At 56.7% G+C, this 16,925-nt stretch overlaps 1 protein-coding gene across 2 annotated transcripts in view; it reads left to right on the top strand.

Moving 5' to 3' along the window:
* Positions 1-460: 460 nt before the first annotated feature.
* Macrod1 (mono-ADP ribosylhydrolase 1) overlaps positions 461-16,925 on the top strand; it is a 140,106-nt gene continuing 123,641 nt past the window's right edge. The window contains exons 1-3 of one of the 2 annotated variants that reach the window (XM_042675983.1): positions 461-889; positions 9,734-9,835; positions 11,510-11,626. In XM_042675983.1, the coding sequence (XP_042531917.1) occupies positions 589-889; positions 9,734-9,835; positions 11,510-11,626 (520 nt within the window). In that variant the 5' untranslated portion in view covers positions 461-588. The remainder of the gene's footprint in view (positions 890-9,733; positions 9,836-11,509; positions 11,627-16,925) is intronic. The other variant, XM_042675984.1, reaches the window with a different exon arrangement.

The raw sequence follows: 16,925 nt of genomic DNA, 5'->3' as shown, positions 1-16,925 counted from the left end.
AACGTGTTACCCAGTTCCACTGGAGGGCTCAGAACCCTGGCACCCAGGTTTCTGACTTCTCATGCCACCATTTCCACACTGGCCTCCCCAGCAGCTCCCCAGCCCGGGGCCAAGGCCCGGAACAGGCCCTTCCCGTCCTCAAGTTCAGGGCCCCTATCATCTCCCCGCGGCCGATCGCCGGGACCCGCGGCTCCGGGGCTGGGCGCCGGGCGGCCCCGGGCAACACAAGCTCGGGTCCCTACAGCGGCCGTGGGAGCCGCTCGAGGACCGGCGGCAGCGCATTGTGCAGGAGGCCCGGGGAGAAGTTGGCGGCGCGGGCCCGGGCGCGGGCGGGGCGGGACAGGGCGGGACGGGGCGGGGCGCGCACGTGTGGAGACGAGTGCGTGTGCCCATCCGGCGGCCCGGACTACAAGTTCCAGGGTGCCCAGCGGCGCGCCCGGGTTCGCTGCCTGCGCCGCCCGCCGGTTCCAAGCAGGTCACCACCGGCTGGCACGAGCCGCCCGGTCCCCAAGTAGAGAAGGGAGCGACTCTCCCGAGCACCGGCCGCCGAGTCCAAGTGGGCGGGGACCCGCCTCGCGCCGCCCGCTCATGTCTCTGCGGAGCGCCGCGTCCGGCCGCCTGGCACCGCTGCGCGCCGCGGGGCAGCTGCTGGTCGTCGCCCCGCGCCCCCGGCCCGGCCCCTCGGCGGGGGCCACGCGAACCCGCGGCGCTGCGTGCGGCCCCCCGGCGTCCCCGGGCGCGCACGCCCCCCGCGCGTGGGCCTCGGCGGGAGTTGGGGCGTGGGGGGCGGCGGCGGCGGGGCGGAGAGCCGGGGTGCGCACCTGGGCCCCCCTGGCCATGGCGGCGAAGGTGGACCTGAGTACTTCCACCGACTGGAAGGAGGCCAAATGTAAGTGCGAGCCGCCGGCAGACACTTGGGGAAGTTGAGGCCCGCTCTGCCCTGGGATAGACACCCTCCCGCACTTCAGCCACGCTTCCCCTTCCCCAGAGTCCCCCTCCCCCCCCCCCCCCCCCCCCCCCCCCCCCCGCCCACCAGGTCTCATCTCCAGTCTGGGGCAGTGTGTAGCGCCTCACCCCTGCAATGAGTCCCAGGCACACACACCCCCTCCCCGCAGGGAGCACCCAGGATTTCTATCACCTTTACTCCGTCGTGCAGGGAGGGAAACTGAGGCACGGAGCCAGAGCCTCTTCACCAAGGTCACTCGGTGGGGTTAGCAGAAGGAAGTTCTGTAGGACTCCTTGACCAACCTCGGGCTGGGCCTGGAGTAGCTCTCCCGGGGTGTCTGAGTGGCAGGTCTGTGGCCTGTGGCCCGTGGCCCGCCTGGGTGAGGGGCAAGGTGGTTTCATGGGGCGGCCTCCCATGGCAGGCCTGCCCTGTACCCTCCCTCCCTGCCCATTCCCATGGCTGGCTTCGGGCCACCTGCTGGCGGTCTTTGCCCCATTCCTTCTGGACTGAAGTAAGAAGGCCAGGGGAAGGGAGAGCAGGTGGGAGATGTGTGTGTGTGTGTGTGTGTGTGTGTGTGTGTGTGTGTGTGTGTGTGTGTGTGTGTGTGTGTGTGTGTGTGTGTGTGTGTGTGCGTGCATGCACGTGACTGCCAGGACCTCTGTACCCCCAAGAAGCAAATTGCTTCACCTTCTGGGTGAGCAGGGGTGGTGGACCCGGCCTCCACTCCTGCACTGGCCAAGTCTCTGCCCTGGGGAGGGAAGAGCAGGGACCTGCCGAGCCCCAAATAGCCCTGCCTGGTGCCCAGCTGCCCCTGCCCTTCAGGCCTGCCTGCTGGAGCAGCTTCTGCCCTCTAGATCCCGTTTCCAGAGCACTAGGAGGGAAGCTCATTGGCTGGGCTGCTGGGGGGTGGGACCCTGAGCTGGGCAGGTGGCCTGACTGGCAGGGGTTGGGGATCAAGCAAGGTGGCCCATTTGGGACTGGTGACAGACGCTTTTGGCTCCGGGCCCTGGAGTCCTGAAGCACCAGATGCTATTCTGAACAGTCAGAACCTGTCACACTTTCAGTCCTGGCCCTGGAAAATGGCTCAGGACAGGAAGTGGGAGCTGCTGGTGGTGGTGGGGGACCCCTGGCAAGCAGGTGTCACTGTCTCTCCAGAGAATTTCTTCTTGTTGGAGACCAGCTCCCTGGGTTGGTGCAAGGGCCAGAGAGGTGGGGCTGACACCAGTTTCCAGTTCTGCAAAAGTTTCTATGACTCAGTTCCCCTTCTCCCAGCTCCCCCCATCTGCCTGTGACCCTAAAAATAACAGGACCCCAGGAAGCCAAAGGGGGGGGGGCAAGGGGTCCCAGTCTGCTGTGCTCTTGCTGTAGTTTTTCTCCTCTCTGCTGGAAGCTGAGATTCTTAACATTCCTTGAGCAAATTTGTGTGCCTCCGGTGTGGCCTGTGTGTGCCAGAGATTCAGCTCCTCTGGACGCCCAGGGCCGTCCCCAAGAAGCTTGTACTCTGGTAGGTGACAGGAATGTCTGGAGACGAGGGGCAGTAGGTGCTGTAAAGAAGCTGTTGATGATCTGGACGCTGGTGGCTCCCACCTGTTGACCTTTAGTGCTCAAAGCTAGTGCTCTACCACTTGAGCCACAGCTCCACTTCAGGTTTTCTGGTGGTTCATAAGGGTTTTATGGACTTTCCTGCCCATGAGATCCTCAGATCTCAGCCTCCTGAGTAGCTAGGATTATAGGCATGAATCACTGGCCTGGGCTATTCTCCTTTTTTTTTTTTTTTTGTTGGTTGTGGGCTTGAACTCTGGGCCTGGGCGCTGTCCCTCAGCTCCTCAGCTCAAGGCCAGCGCTCTACCACTTGAGCCACAGCTCCACTTCTGGTTTTTCTAAGTGCTTTATTGGAGATAAGAGTCTCATGGACTTTCCTGCCCAGGCTGGCTTTGCACCTCGATCCTCAGCTCTCAGCCTCCTGAGTAGCTAGGATTACAGGTGTGAGCCACCCGACACCTGGCTGGGCTATTCTCCTTTTGAAAGGCATTTTTGAGTTATATGGGAAGCTGCTCTGGCCCCACCCCACTCTAGGGCAAAGCCGAGTGCTAAGAGAAGAAAGGGTATTAACGTCTTCACACCTAGGTCCTGTTCTGCCCTCCTGGAGCCTGACTCCAGTCTAGGAGATGGGACCAACAGCACCTGCTATGGGACAGCCCTCCCGGGCCCACTTCTGCGTGGGGCCTGGCGCCCCTGGCTTCTTGCAGGCCTCACCCCCAGGGCTCCCATCACTGCTTACGCTGAGCTTCCCCAGTGGTTGAGGAGTTTGTGGGCTCCAGCTGCAGACACACTGGGCAGGGGTGACTGCCGAGTAGGTACAGTTTCCAGGCAAACCTGGGCAAGTAGCCTTGGCATTGTCTTGGTGTGGACTGTGGGGGGGGGGTGGTCCACGTGTCACTGAGTTCCGGGCACCCCCATCTTACTGGCCCTGCCACCCTGCATCCTGCGGAAGCGTGGCTCCCTGGCACCCAGCCTACCCTTGCCTCTCTCCACCCCATCTTGCATAGTGCCATAAAGATGCTTCTTAAAACACATCATTGAATTCCCGTTTGCCCGTCGCACTTTATGACTCTGGCGGAGCCTGCTTCTTCCCGCCCAGCTTTCGTGCCCAGAGCTCCTGGAAGCTTCAGCCCGGGTCAGGCCTCCCATCAAAATTTACTGCGAGCATCTTTTTACAACACCTGTCTCAGTGAGCTGTGAAATACACTTGCCTTTCCAAAACTGAAAGAACATGAAAATGCAGGTTTTACATCTTTTAGAAAAAAAAATAAAGTGCACTTGTGCTTTAAGTCCACATCTGTCCTGACACGTGAGAGGGCGGTGGGGCGCCGGGCTCCAGCTTCTTGCGGAGATGGAGATGGGTATGGGGGTTTGGCCCCTGACATGGGAAGTTGGGGTGATGAATGTGGTGCATGGTCCTCCAGGTGGAGAAATATCACAATTGGCACTGAGGTACCAGTGGCTCACGCCTGTAATCCTAGCTACTGAGGAGGCTGAAATCTGAGGATTGTGGGTGGAAGCCAGCTCAGGCATGAATGTCTGTGAGACCCTTATTTCCAGTTAACCACCAACAAAGCTGCAAGTGGAACTGTGGCTCAAGTGATAGAGTACTATCAGTGAGCAAAAAAAGCTCAAAGACAGCACCTGGTCCCTAAGTTTAAGTCCCAGGACTAGAACAACAAAAAGCCACAGACACCAGTAGCTCACGCCTGTAATCCTAGCTACTCAGGAGACTGAGATCTGAGACTCATAGTTCAGAGCCGGCCCAGGCAAGGAAGTCTTTGAGACTCTTATCTGCAATGAGCTACCAGAAAACCAGAAGCGGAGCTTTGGTTCAAAGTGGTAGAGTGCTATCTTTGAGCACAAAGGAGCTCAGGACAGTGCCCAGGATCTGAGTTCAAGCCCCATGACCACCAAAAAAAAAAAAAAGAATCACACTTGGCTTTTTCTTCTCCCATAGATCAGACCAGGCCAGAACACAGCTCCCGGCATGCCTGGCTTTTTGAGTCTAAGGCATGCACTGGGGCCTGGCCCAGGCAGGGACGGGTTGACTGATGTCCCCAAGGTCAGCACCAACTGACTGGCACCAGTGCCAGTGTGCAGTCTCTGGATGGCAGGGCCGACATTGGGCACTGAGGCCAGGCCATGGAAGACAGCCCCACCCCACGTTCCTTTCATTGCTGCGTCCAGGGACACGTCCCACTGCCTCGCTCTAACCCAACATGGAAATAGCTGACACAGGATGTCTGCTAGCAGACCTGGGGTGTCCCTGGGCATCTGGATTTATATCATGAGATGCCCAGGGCCTGTGCCAGCTGGTACCTCAGCATGTGTGTCTTTTGCTGTGCCTTGTTCTGTTGGCCCCATGGAGAATGGTCACGGGGCAGCGCCTGCCTGGTCTGTGCAGAGGTGAGGAGATGCAGCTGGAGGCTGAGCATCTCGCTAGTGTGGAGGGGAGCTCCGAGGTGGACTGGGCTGCTCTCCCTTACTCTGCAGCAGGTGTTAGTCTCCCTCCTTTTTGTTCCCCCCCCCCCCACCTCTGCACCTACACCTCTCTACCTGGGAGACTCATCTCTTTGGCCAACTTACCTTCGGCCTCACGTCTCAGTTCACCCATTTATTGATTCATCCTGCAATCATGCTGTGCATGGATTTGTCTGTCTGGGCTGGTTTTGATCTGAGATCCTCAGATCTCAGTCTCCTGAGTAGCTAGTATTACAGGTGTGAACCATTGGCACCTGGCTTTACCTGACTGAGAACTGAATGGTGTATGGCCAGGGATGGGGGGAGATGTATTTAGGAGGAGGTTGGGGACAGAAATAGGGGCGGTCACATGGGCCAGACCTTAAGCTTAGGGAGCTGGGTCTTACAGAAGAAGGGTAGGCTCTAGTTTGTAGTCCTAGGCTCACGCCTGTAGTCCTAGCTACTTGGGAGGCTGCGATCTGAGGATTGTGATACAAAGCCAGCCAGGGCAGGAAAGTCCCTAAAGCTCTTATTCACACTTAGCCAGCAAAAAGTCATAAGTGAGGGTGTGGCTGCCTTGATTGGGAAAAGCTAAGTGAGTGCAAGCTCCTGAGTTAAAGCCCCAATACTGGTAACACACACACAAAATATAGTCCTAGGCTCCCTGGGCATCTGTGAGGAAAAGGTCAAAGGGGAGATGCATGCTATGCTGGGGACAGATGGGGGACCAGGAAGTGACAAGGGGGCTCGCCCGAGGGGGTCAGAGGAAGGCTTGGTTTCTGGAGTATTGTGGGAAGAATGGGTAAATCTGCACCTGGATGAGCGAATTCTTCTGATCACCTGTGGTGAAGTGATCTTTTCTTTTGTGTGTGTGTGGGGGGGGGGGGGGATTTTGCTGGTTAATTAGAGACGATATTCTCACAGAATTACCTACCTGGGCTGACTTGGAACTGTGATCCTCAGATCCCAGTCTTCTGAGTAACTAGGATTACAGGCATGAGCCACAGATGCTGGCTCATTGTGGTGCTCTTGACTTTGACCTTGGTCTTGGTGGATCAAGGGGTGGGCCGCTGGGAGGTGGGAGGAGGAGCCGGAGGAGGCTTGGGAAGGAAGGAGGGAGGGAGGTAGCTGCCGCTGGAATGTGGGGCTGTTGGAGGGCAGTCAGGGCACCGAGGTGGGCGTGGAGCAGAGGCAGGGGAGCTGAGGGAGCACTAGAGGGTGAGCCAGTCTCTGGGAGGAAGGGTCCTCCTGCCCAATGACCTGAGGGAGGGCAGACAAGGTGCGGGTGGCAGGCAGGCTTGGGGGGCGGGGAGCGGGGGGGTGGGAAGTGGCCTCGGGTGACTGGTTTCTGAGTGTATGTCGGCAGGGGGTCCATTTCCTTGGCCCTGGAACTTAGAGGAAGGCTCTAACCCCAGGACCCCCTTCCCTCCTCCCCTCCCAGGAACCTGCCTGCACTCCTGGACACAGAGCAGAATGGTTGGATCACTTCTCTACCCTTCTCCATCAGGCCCCAGAACCTCAATTGTACCTTTGACCCCTAGACCTGGTGTCCAGTGGTGTCTCATAAATAGTTATTAACCGTTCCACAGGCAAACTGCCAGCCAGGGGCAGAGCCCCCGTGTGCCCTCCCCTGCACCGTGCGGCTCCAGCCTCCGACAGGTGCTGCCAGCCAAGCCCATCTGCTGAGAAGCAGGGGCAGGAGATGGCCCCCTCCACACCCCAGCCCTGCACCCCATCCCAGATCTGTACCCTGCCCCAGGAAAGGTGCCTTTAGGTGGGGCCTGGGCTGTTCCTCAGCTGCTGGGGTCCTGAGCCTCTGGGGAGGAGGGGCTCTGGATTTAGAGGTGCCACAGGAGCCCTTTCCTCACTGAAAGAATAAAAGGGTGGGGCATATGTACACCACACACGCACACACACAAGCACACATACACACACACACACACAGACACAGAGGGTCTGATCTTTGGGGAGCAATCTTAAGCTGTATCTAGTGAAATAATTTTGTTTTCTGGTTACCCATATTCGGACTTGAACTCAGGGTCTTATGCTCTTTTTTTTTTTTGGTCGTGGGGCCTGAACTCTGGACTTGGGCGCTGTCCCTCAGCTTTTCAGCTCAAGGCTAGCGCTCTACCACTTGAGCCACAGCACCACTTCCGGCTTTTTCTGCCTATGAGGAATCAAACCCAGGGCCTTGTGCACGCAAGGCAAGCACTCTGCCACTGAGCCACCTTCCCAGCCCCATGCTCTTTTTCTTTTTTTTTTAATTTAATTTTATTTGTGAACATACTGTACAGAGGGGTTACAATTACATGGGCAGGATAATGCGTACATTTCTGTTTTTTTTTTTTTTCTGTTTGGTCGGTCGTGGGGCTTGAACTCTGGGCCTGGGCGCTGTCCCTCAGCTCTTCAGCTCAAGGTGAGCACTCTACCACTTGAGCTACAGCGCCACTTCCGGTTTTCTAATGGTTTATTGGAGATAGGAGTCTCAGGATCTCTCCTGCCCGGGCTGGCTTTGAACCGCGATCCTCAGATCTCAGCCTCTTGAGTAGCTAGGATTACAGGTGTGAGCCACCAGCGCCCGGCTAATGCGTACATTTCTTACCAAGCATTGCAGCCTCCTCCTTTGTTTACCCTTCACCTCCCTTCCCAGCCTCCCCCCTCTCCCCCATCCCAATCCTTCTCCTTCCCCCCCTTCCCCCCCTCCCACCGACGTTGTAAAGCTCGTTTTGGACATGACAACTTGTACTTCTCATTGTTGCAACAGGTCCACCTGTATCCTTAAACAACTGGTTTTTCCCCATCTCCTCCACAAGTTATACTGACATCAAATATAGTGAAAGCAGGGGTTATACTGTGGGGGAGGGACATACAAAGCAACAAAGAGATAATCTTACAAATGCGTTAGAAACACATGCATGAAAGAAAAAAACATTAATCTAAGGGTTCATTTTCCTGACATCACATTATCTGACCTTTTCCGCTTGACTCATACATATACTAGATATTGCAAATAAGGGAAACCATGGGACCTATGTTTCTTTTCTTTTTTTTTTTTTTTTTGCATAAGGCTAGTGCTCTACCACTTGAGCCACATCTCACTACCCCTTCCATCTTTTTTGCTGGTTTCTTGAGTTCTGTTGGCTTGCTCCATCTGGACAGCCAGCCCATGGTGGAGGGGGGACGGGGCTAGCTGAGCCTGGGCACACAGGTAGCTTCAGGCCAGCAGGGGGCACCCATGAGCTGTATGTCTGCAACTTTGCTGGCAGAAGCCCTGGGGGGAGCTCGGGTTTCTCCGTCTGGTGCCCACAAAGGGAAGGAAGGGGACCAGGGGCCAGAGCTGCCGTGGGAAGAACCAACTTGGAACTCAGTTAGGGAACCTGTGGGGTCTTAACTCCCCACACTGCTCACTCACTGTGTGACCTGGGGTGACCTCCCAAACCCCTCTTTCTCCTTCTAAAGTGGGGAGCCACCTGCCCCAGCTGGGCAGCTATCCCTGGGGAGCCCTCAGCTGGTGCTGACCACAGGCTTAGGATCTGCTTGGCCCCTAATTTTATTTATTTACTTATTTATTTATTTTTGCTGGTCCTGGGGCTTGAACTCTGGGCCTGGGCGCTGTGCTTCAGCTCTTCAGCACAAGGCTAGTGCTCTACCACTTGAGCACAGCGCCACCTCTGGTTTTCTGGTGGTTTATTGGAGATAAGAGTCTCATGGACTTTTCTGCCCAGGCTGACTTTGAACTGCGTTCCTCAGATCTCAGCCTCCTGAGTAGCTAGGATAACAGGTGTGAGCCATCCCCCCCCAGCCCATGTAGATGTTTGGGACAGATGTAATGTGGTAACAGCAATGACCTTGTCACCAACTCATAACGATGCTTTCCATCTGCCTGGCTTTGCCTGTGTGTTTTGAAATTACTTCATGGATGGTGTAAATGGAGAAACTATGGGCTCAGAGAGAGGTGTCAACAGCCAGAGTGTGTATATGTGTGTGTGTATGTCTGTGTGTCTGTATGAGTATGTCAGTACTGGGGCTTGAACTCTGGGCCCTAGGCTCTTATTTGGCTTTTTTTCCATTCAAGGCTGGTGTTCTACCATTGAGCCACAGCTCCACTTCTGGTTTGCTGGTTATTTGGAAATAAGAGTCTCACCGAGCCAGGCGCCTGTGGCTCACACCTGTAATCCTAGCTACTCAGGAGGCTGAGATCTGAGGATCATGGTTCAAAGCCAGTCCAGGCAGGAAAGTCTGTGAGACTCTTCAATAAACCACTTAGAAAACCTGGAAGTGGAGCTGTGGCTCAAGAGGTAGAGTCCTCGCCTTGAGCTGAAGAACTGAGGAACAACGCCCAGGCCCAGAGTTCAAGTCCCAAGACTAACCAAAAAAAAAAGAGTCTCACTGACTGCTCAGGCTGGCTTTGACCAGTAATCCTCATATCTCAGTCTTCTGAGTAGCTAGCATTATCCATATGAGCTACCTATGCTTTGAGTTCTGAACAGGGTCTGCAGGGCCTAAGTGATTCCCTGGACCTCAGTTTCTTCTTCAGCAATGAGGGTGGGGTAAGATACTGGGCGGGGGCGGGGGGGGGGATGGTGGTGGTGGGGGGAGTGCTGCCCCTGTCCCCAGCCTACCTCCACTCACATCTGCTGTGAAAAGGTAGCTGGGAGGGCTGGCTTGCTTGTGGCTGGAGTGCTCAGGAGGAGGGGTAGGAGGAGGGGGCCTGGGTGTTAGCTGCCCTGGACCCTGATCCTCCCCAGGTGTCCTGACTCTCCTCCCCCGCCCCCCACCCAGCCTTTCTGAAGGGCCTGAGCGATAAGCAGAGGGAGGAGCATTACTTCTGCAAAGACTTCGTCAGGCTGAAGAAGATCCCCACATGGAAGGAGATGGCGAAAGGTAGGCCCGCCTGTGCTGCCCAGGTGGCCCCTTCACACTCAGGCTTGTAAAACTCTGCCGGGAAGACTCCAGGGGCATTGCTTGAGTGCTTGCCCTGCCCTGTCACCTCGTTTAATTATTAATACCGCCCGAGGCCAGTGCAGTTTGTATCCCCCCAGGACCCTCAGGAAGCCGGCCCTAGACCATGTAAGCCACCTGCTGCTGATTACCTGGTTGTTGGGGCTGGAATTAGAAGCTGTGGTGGGCTGGTTTGCAGTGGGAGGGCTTGGATGAGATACCAGGCCCTGGGATGCGGCCTGGCCCCCTCAGACCCTGGGGCAGGTCACTGCCCTCCCCCAGCCTCACATTCTCCTGTACTAGGGCTTGAAATCAGGGCCTGGGCTTTGTCCCTTAGCTTTATTTATTTATTTATTTATTTTATTGTTGTTGGTCGTGGGGCTTGAACTCTGGGCCTGGGCGCTGTCCCTCAGCTCTTCAGCTTAAGGGAGCGCTCTACCACTTGAGGCACTGCACCACTTCCAGTTTTCTAATTTTTTTTTTGGAGATAAGAGTCTAATGGGAGCTGGGAAGGTGGCTCAGTGGTAGAGCGCTTGCCTTGCATTGAGGCCCTGGGTTCAATTCCTCAGCACCACGTAAGCAAAAAGAAAAAAGCCGGAAGTGGCGCTGTGGCTCAAGTGGTAGAGCGCTAGCCTTGAGCTGAAGAGCTGAGGGACAGCGCCCAGGCCCAGAGTTCAGGCCCCATGACCGGACCCCCCCCCCCCAAAAAAAAAAAAAAAAGAGTGTCATGGATTTTACTTCCTGGGCTGTCTTTGAACCACCATCCTCAGATCTCAGCCTCCTGAGTAGCTAGGATTACAGGTGTGAGCTGCCTGCACCTGGCTTTTTTTTTTTTTTGCTCATGCTCTACTTTTGGTTTTCTTTTTCCTCCTCCTTTTCTTCTTCTTCTTCCTCTTCCTCTTCCTCCTCCTCTTCTTCCTCTTCCTCCTCTTCCTCCTCCTCTTCCTCTTCTTCCTCCTCTTCCTCCTCTTCGTCTTCTTCTTCTTCCTCCTTCTCCTCCTCTTCCTCTTCTTCCTTCTTCTTTTCTGGTTAACTGGAGATGAGACTCATAGACTTTCCTAGGCTGGCTTTGAATCTCAATTCTTGGATCTCAGCCTCCTGACTAGCTAGGATTACAGATGTGAGCCACCAGCACCAGCCTCACTTTGCACATTGAGTAATGGCATCAGTGTTTTTTTTTTTTTTTGGTTCGGTCGTGGGGCTTGAACTCTGGACCTGAGCCCTGTCCCACAGCTCTTCAGCTCAAAGCTAGAGCTCTACCACTGGAGCTAGTGTCACTTCTGGTTTTCTGGTGGCTTATTGGAGATAAGAGCTTCACAGACTTTCCTGCCCGGGCTGGCTTTGAACCTCGATGCTCAGATCTCAGCCTCCTGAGTAGCTATGGTGACAGGTGTGAGCCACTGGCGCCCGGCTGGCATCAGTTTTGTCCCTGCCCTGGCACGGTTAGGAAGGTCCCCAGACACCTGGCACCCAGCATGCGTGAACTCGGTGTGGGCTGTCATCATTGCAAGCTGCCCTGAGGTAGGGCTGGGCCTGGCATGGGGTTTCTGGCTGGGTCCTTTGGCAGGAAGAGGCCCTGTTTGTGACCCTCACATCCCCCTCCCCTCCCCATTCCAGGGATGACGGGAAAGGTGGAGGAGCCCCAGTACAAGAAGGACAAGCAGCTGAACGAGAAGATCTCCCTGTTCCGAGGTGACATCACCAAGCTGGAGGTGGACGCCATTGTCAACGCCGGTGAGTGGCTGGCTTGAGCCAGAGGCCCCGGGTGGCCGCTTTGTTTGCCTTTGCTGGGGTCCGCCGTGCCAGGGATGTGTGGGCGCCGTCTGGTTCCCCAGAGGCTCCGAGGTGCCGGGCGAGGATGTGCGGCTGGCGCCACGGGACCCAGCGTGGTGGCCACTTAGCTTCGGCATCCCTGGGATGCCTGACCTGCTGGGTCGGGGGCATGCTCTGCCTCGCCGCCTCGCAGCAGCTCCGAGACCCATTAGCGGCGGCAGAGGGGGGGCACAGCTGGATGGGGCGGGGCTGCCCTGCCAGGAAGGCGGAGGCCAGCCCCCCTTCTACCCCCCAGCCCGATCCATGCTTGGAGAGCTGTGACAACTCTCCTTCCACCGCCTTCCACCCGCCCTGCTCACTTCGGAGCTGGGCAGGTGTGGGCGCTTGTGGACAGAAGGGAGGGGCCCAGCACGCCCCCCCCTCCCCCCGCCCCCCTGGCGCCTTTCCAGCCCATGGAAGTGAGAGCTTCTCAGCTTCCTGCTGGCGGCCAGTCGCCTCTTGCTGGCTTGACAATTCATCGCGATGAGAAGTCGGGGTGGCTGCTCTGGGGGCCAGCGAGGGAGGAGGGGGAGGGGAAGGAGGGTGGGGAGGACGGAGAGGAGGGGGAGGAGGGCAGCTGCTCCTCCATCTATCCAGTGGCTGCTCCTCCGGCCCAGGTCACAGGATCTGAGGAAGGGCTTGGCTATGGGGTGTCAAGGCTACATTAGGTCCAGCAGGGGCTCAGGCTCTTCTTTGTAGCCACTGAGTCCCAGGCTGGAGTTGGAGCAGGCATCTCTCCTGGCTGCCCCAGGGTATCAGGACAGACTCAGAAGTTTCTGGAATCTCCTTGACTCCCCGTGGGCTTGTAATAGCGGTGTCTGACCCCCGTGTTGACTAGAGGGCCTGTGCCTCCACGGCCCCCATGCGGTCCTGCTGATGCTGTTGCTGTCCCCCTTTTCTCCTGAAGTGCCCAGGCGGAGGGGATGCCCGCTCTCTGGGTCCGCATGGCGTGCCTGGCAGTGGTATCATTGCGCTGTGTGTCTCCCGACTGGTATCCTACTGGCGTAAACTGTGTCCCCACCCCTGTCGGGCCTGCCGCAGGTGCGCGGTGCCGATCCACACACAGGAATTCATGTGTGTGTGGGGTGCACTTGGGTCATCGTGGTTCTCTGCTGGGGGTTCTCGTGTGCCTCCCTTGGGCCCTGGGCACGAGTGGGTGGGAGTGAGGTCTGCAAGCCCATGTGGAGAGACAGCTGAGGCGGCCACACCGGGGCTGGCAGCCACCTTGGTGGCTTTGTGGGGGAGAGAGTTGTTGTTTTTTGTCGGTTGTGGGGCCTGAACTCTGGGCCTGGGCACTGTCTCTCAGCTCTTCAGCTCAAGGCAAGCGCTCTACCACTTGAGCCACAGCACCACTTCCGGCTTTCTGAGTGGTTCATTGGAGATCAGAGTCTCATGGACGTTCCTGCCCGGGCTGGCTTTGAACTGCGATCCTCAGATCTCAGCCTCCTGAGTAGCTATTATTACAGCTGTGAGCCACCGGCACCGCACGGGAGAGCATTCTTGCTGCTAGGGGCAGACGGGGCTGGGCTGACTGAGGGACAGTCCCAAAGCCACGTGACTGTCCTGCTGGGGGCCAGGCATTGCGAGTCACTGGCAAGGGGGAGGGAGGCACCCGCCCAATGCTTTTCCTGCTGAGGCACAAAGGGGCCTGAGGGAAAAGTGTGATGTGGCTTGGGGTCGGGTGAGGGCCCTGGGACTGAAGATGCACAGGTTCCAGAGGTTCAGGCCCGGCCCCTGGCTCTTCCTAAGCGCCCCGTGACTGACCTGACTGGATGTAGTGCTCTCAGCGCCTTGCTGAAAGTGCGGTGGAGCTGGGGGAGCTCTCCTTCTCCCTGGGCCTGCCTGGCCTTTTTCCTCCTCTGCACAGAGGGGCTGCTAGGGAGTCAGCCATCGGGTTCCTGGGGCAGGTGAGCTGTGCGTGTTCACCCAGTGCCAGCCACCCTGTCCCAGGTTACTGAGACTAAAGCCATGGGCATTGTACTCACCAACTTCCCCCTCCTGCTTGCCTCAACTTACCCACATCTCTTGGTGTGTTTTCCCACATTCTCCCTATTCTAGAAAGGGCTTCACCTGCCTGGTAGTTGATGAAGCAGGTCTTGAATACAGATTCCTATCCAGAGCCTGTGTCCCCAGTGATCAGGACAGCCTTGGCCCTGGTCAGACCTTGGGGGCCCTCTGTGACTCCCCTCCATGTCCCCAGGGGTTCCCCTGGTGTGGACTCCAACCCCCAGCCCTGCCACCCACCAGGGGGCAGCAGAGATCAAGGTTCCCGAGGAGCTGTAAATCAGCCTGTTTATTAGTGGAATAAAAAGTCTTGGCGACGTGGGGCTTCTGGAGGCTGCATAAATCTGCGTCTGTGCCTCGTGAAACCCATATGTGCTTAATTCATATGTAAAGTTTCAAGCAGGAAGAGAATACGTGTCCATTAAATTCTATTTGACTTGATTATAATCATTAGCCATGAATAATTGCTTCTCAGCTCCAACCACGGAGCCACCACAATGGGCTGGAGGAGAGAGCAATTATCTCGGGGTGAGAATTTTCAAATTCTTATTTTTTGAAGCCAGGGGTAGCATTGGTCCCGTGGGGATTTGGTGGTCCATGGAGACGGATGGGGGCTCAGGAGGGGCTGGAGGCTTGAGGTCCAGCCGGAGCCTCTGGGTTTCGTGAGTGTGTGTGTGTGTGTGTGTGTGTGTGTATATGGAGGGAGGAGGTCCCTTTTTGTCCCTTCTGCCAAATGGGGATGGGCGTCACCACCTGGTCCTCACTCCAGCTGGGAGGACATGGAGAGGCGGAGCAGGGGAGTTGGGGAGGGCCTGTGATGTAAAGGGGGGGTCTGGGTCCCCCAGCCTGAGGAGCTGGGGGCGGGGCATGGGCATGTCCCTGCACCGTGGAAGGCCTCAGAATGCTTCCTATCTCCCACCTCATCCTTTCCTGGGAACTTGGAAATGGGACACGTGTGTGTGTGTGTGTGTGTGTGTGTGTGTGTGTGTGTTGGTTCTGGAGCTTGCACTCAGGGCCTGGGAGCTCTCCCTGAGGTTTTTTTTTTGTCTTGAAAGTTATTTATTATACTAGGCTGGCATTTTCCCTGAGGTTTTTTATTCAAGGTAAATGCTCTACCATTTGAACCACATTTCCACTTCCAACTTTTTTTTATTTATTGAAGATAAGAGTTTCATGGACTTTCCTGCTGCTGGGGCTGGCTTTTTTGGGGGGGTCGGTCGTAGGGCTTGAACTCTGGACTTGGGTGCTGTCTCTGAGCTCTTTAGCTCAAGGTGAGCACTCTACCACTTGTCTTTGAACCGTGATCCTCAGATCTCAGCCTCCTGAGTAGCTAGGATTACAGGCGTGAGCCACAGGCACTTGGCTGGGGCTTTCTCCCTGGTCACCTGGCATTTGAAGTCCAGGGCTGGGCTTGGCCTCTGCTTGCCCAGTGTTTGGGATGTGATGGGGCGGTGGAGGCAGGCGTGTGCTGGGAGATGCGCATGCGTGGTGTGTGGCTGGAGTGGGGATGCTGGGGAAGAGAACAGATCAGGGAGCCTGACAGGTGAGCAGCAGGGCTAGAGGTCATGGAGACACAACAAATTCACTGGGCCCTCCCCAGCTCTGTCCCCACTGGCTGGTGGCCAAGGCTGCTTGCCGGGCAGCACCCAGGAGAGTCACAGGCCCCTGCCATCTGTGCCGGCCACGGCTCCTGCCCACAGGGGCACGCCGCATCCATCTTAATTAACTTGGCCTGCCAAGCCATGGAGATAAGTCAGGGAGGCCCTGAGGCCCCGTGGTGGAGAGGGAGATTGCTAGAGGGTAGAGTCAGCTTCTCTAGCTTGGCCTGTGACCCCTACGGCTATGTCTGGGGAGAGATGGGCCTAAGGTCTGTGCACTGCATTCCTTTTTTGGGGGAATAGTCCTGGGGTTGAACTCAGGGCCTGGGCACTGTCTCTGAGCTGCTTTTGCTCCAGGCTAGCACTCTACCACTTGAGCCACAGAGCCACTTCCAGCTTTTTCTGTGTATGTGGTACTGAGGAGTTGAACTCAGGGCTTCTTGCATGCTAGGCAAGCACTCTACCACTGAGCCACCTTCCCAACCTGCACTGCATTCCTGACACAAAGAAAGAACCCCATTCTTGCTGGATGTGGGTAGCTCATGCCTGTAACTCTAGCTACTTAGGATGCTGAAATCTCAGGATTGTGGTTCGAAGCCAGCCTGGGCAGGAAAGTCCGTGAGACTCTTATCTTCAATAAACTGTGAGAAAGCCAGACATGGAGCTGTGGTTCAAGTGGTAGAGAGCTAGCCTTGAGCACAAAAGCTCAAGGACAGCGACCAGGTCTTGAGTTCAAGCCCCAAGACCAGCCCCAAAAAACAAAAACAAAAACAAAACAAAACAAAAAATCAGAGATTGCCATTCTTGGCCAGGCCAGGGGTCTGATTGGTGTTGGGCCTTCGAGATAGGAGACAGAGCAGAGGTGTGATACTTGAACAGACAGGAGTCTCTCCCTTCAAAGCAGGCTCAGGATGGCACCCAAGGTTCTCGGACACAGAGGCCAGGCTCCTGCTGGCACCTCGGAGTCTGGGAGGGGGGTGGGAGGGGAGAGAGAGAGAGAGAGAGAGAGAGAGAGAGAGAGAGAGATCTCCCCCAGTAAATTAATACTGAGGACGTCAGGAGCAACTAAGTAGACTATAATGTGCCAAAGCGCCGGGAGGAAGAAAGGTCTGAATAAAGTACGTGCGACGCCACAGGGACCAATTAATTCTGCGAGGAGGTGGCAGGCCGGCGAGGGGGGCCGGGGAGGCCTTTGAGGGGCCTGGGCACGCAGGCTGGGCCGTGAAGAACAGGTGGAAAGCTATGTTTCACCGCGACAAGCTGGGCGCACAGGGAGGCTTTTAAGCCGCTTATTTATTTAAAATAAGGCATGAGTGGCGCTCTGTTTCCTTAAGTCTTGGGGCTTTGATTTGTGAGAATCTGCCAGCCTCTTATCCGTGCCCCTCTTCTGAGCCCTCATAAACCCTCGCTTCCTGTCTTCCAGCCTGGCACGGCCTGGTGAGGAGCGGGCTGCCCAGCCGGGCCCCGCCCCTCCCCCGCCCCCCCCCCCCCCTGCGGCTGGACCCAGTGATTTAGAGACCGGCTTGATGGACTAGCAAGCTGGGGGCCACGGGGACGCGGGCTGCCTGGTGGGAAGTGATCTGACGCTAAACTGTCGTCGTAAATCGCTTTATCTGTCA

This window comes from Dipodomys spectabilis, unplaced genomic scaffold (genome assembly GCF_019054845.1).
Source record: "Dipodomys spectabilis isolate Male_0828 unplaced genomic scaffold, ASM1905484v1 ptg000030l, whole genome shotgun sequence".
Taxonomy (NCBI): Eukaryota; Metazoa; Chordata; class Mammalia; order Rodentia; family Heteromyidae; genus Dipodomys; species Dipodomys spectabilis.
The sequence above is the reverse complement of the archived record's forward strand: the minus strand, read 5'-3'. Positions and strand labels throughout refer to the sequence as shown.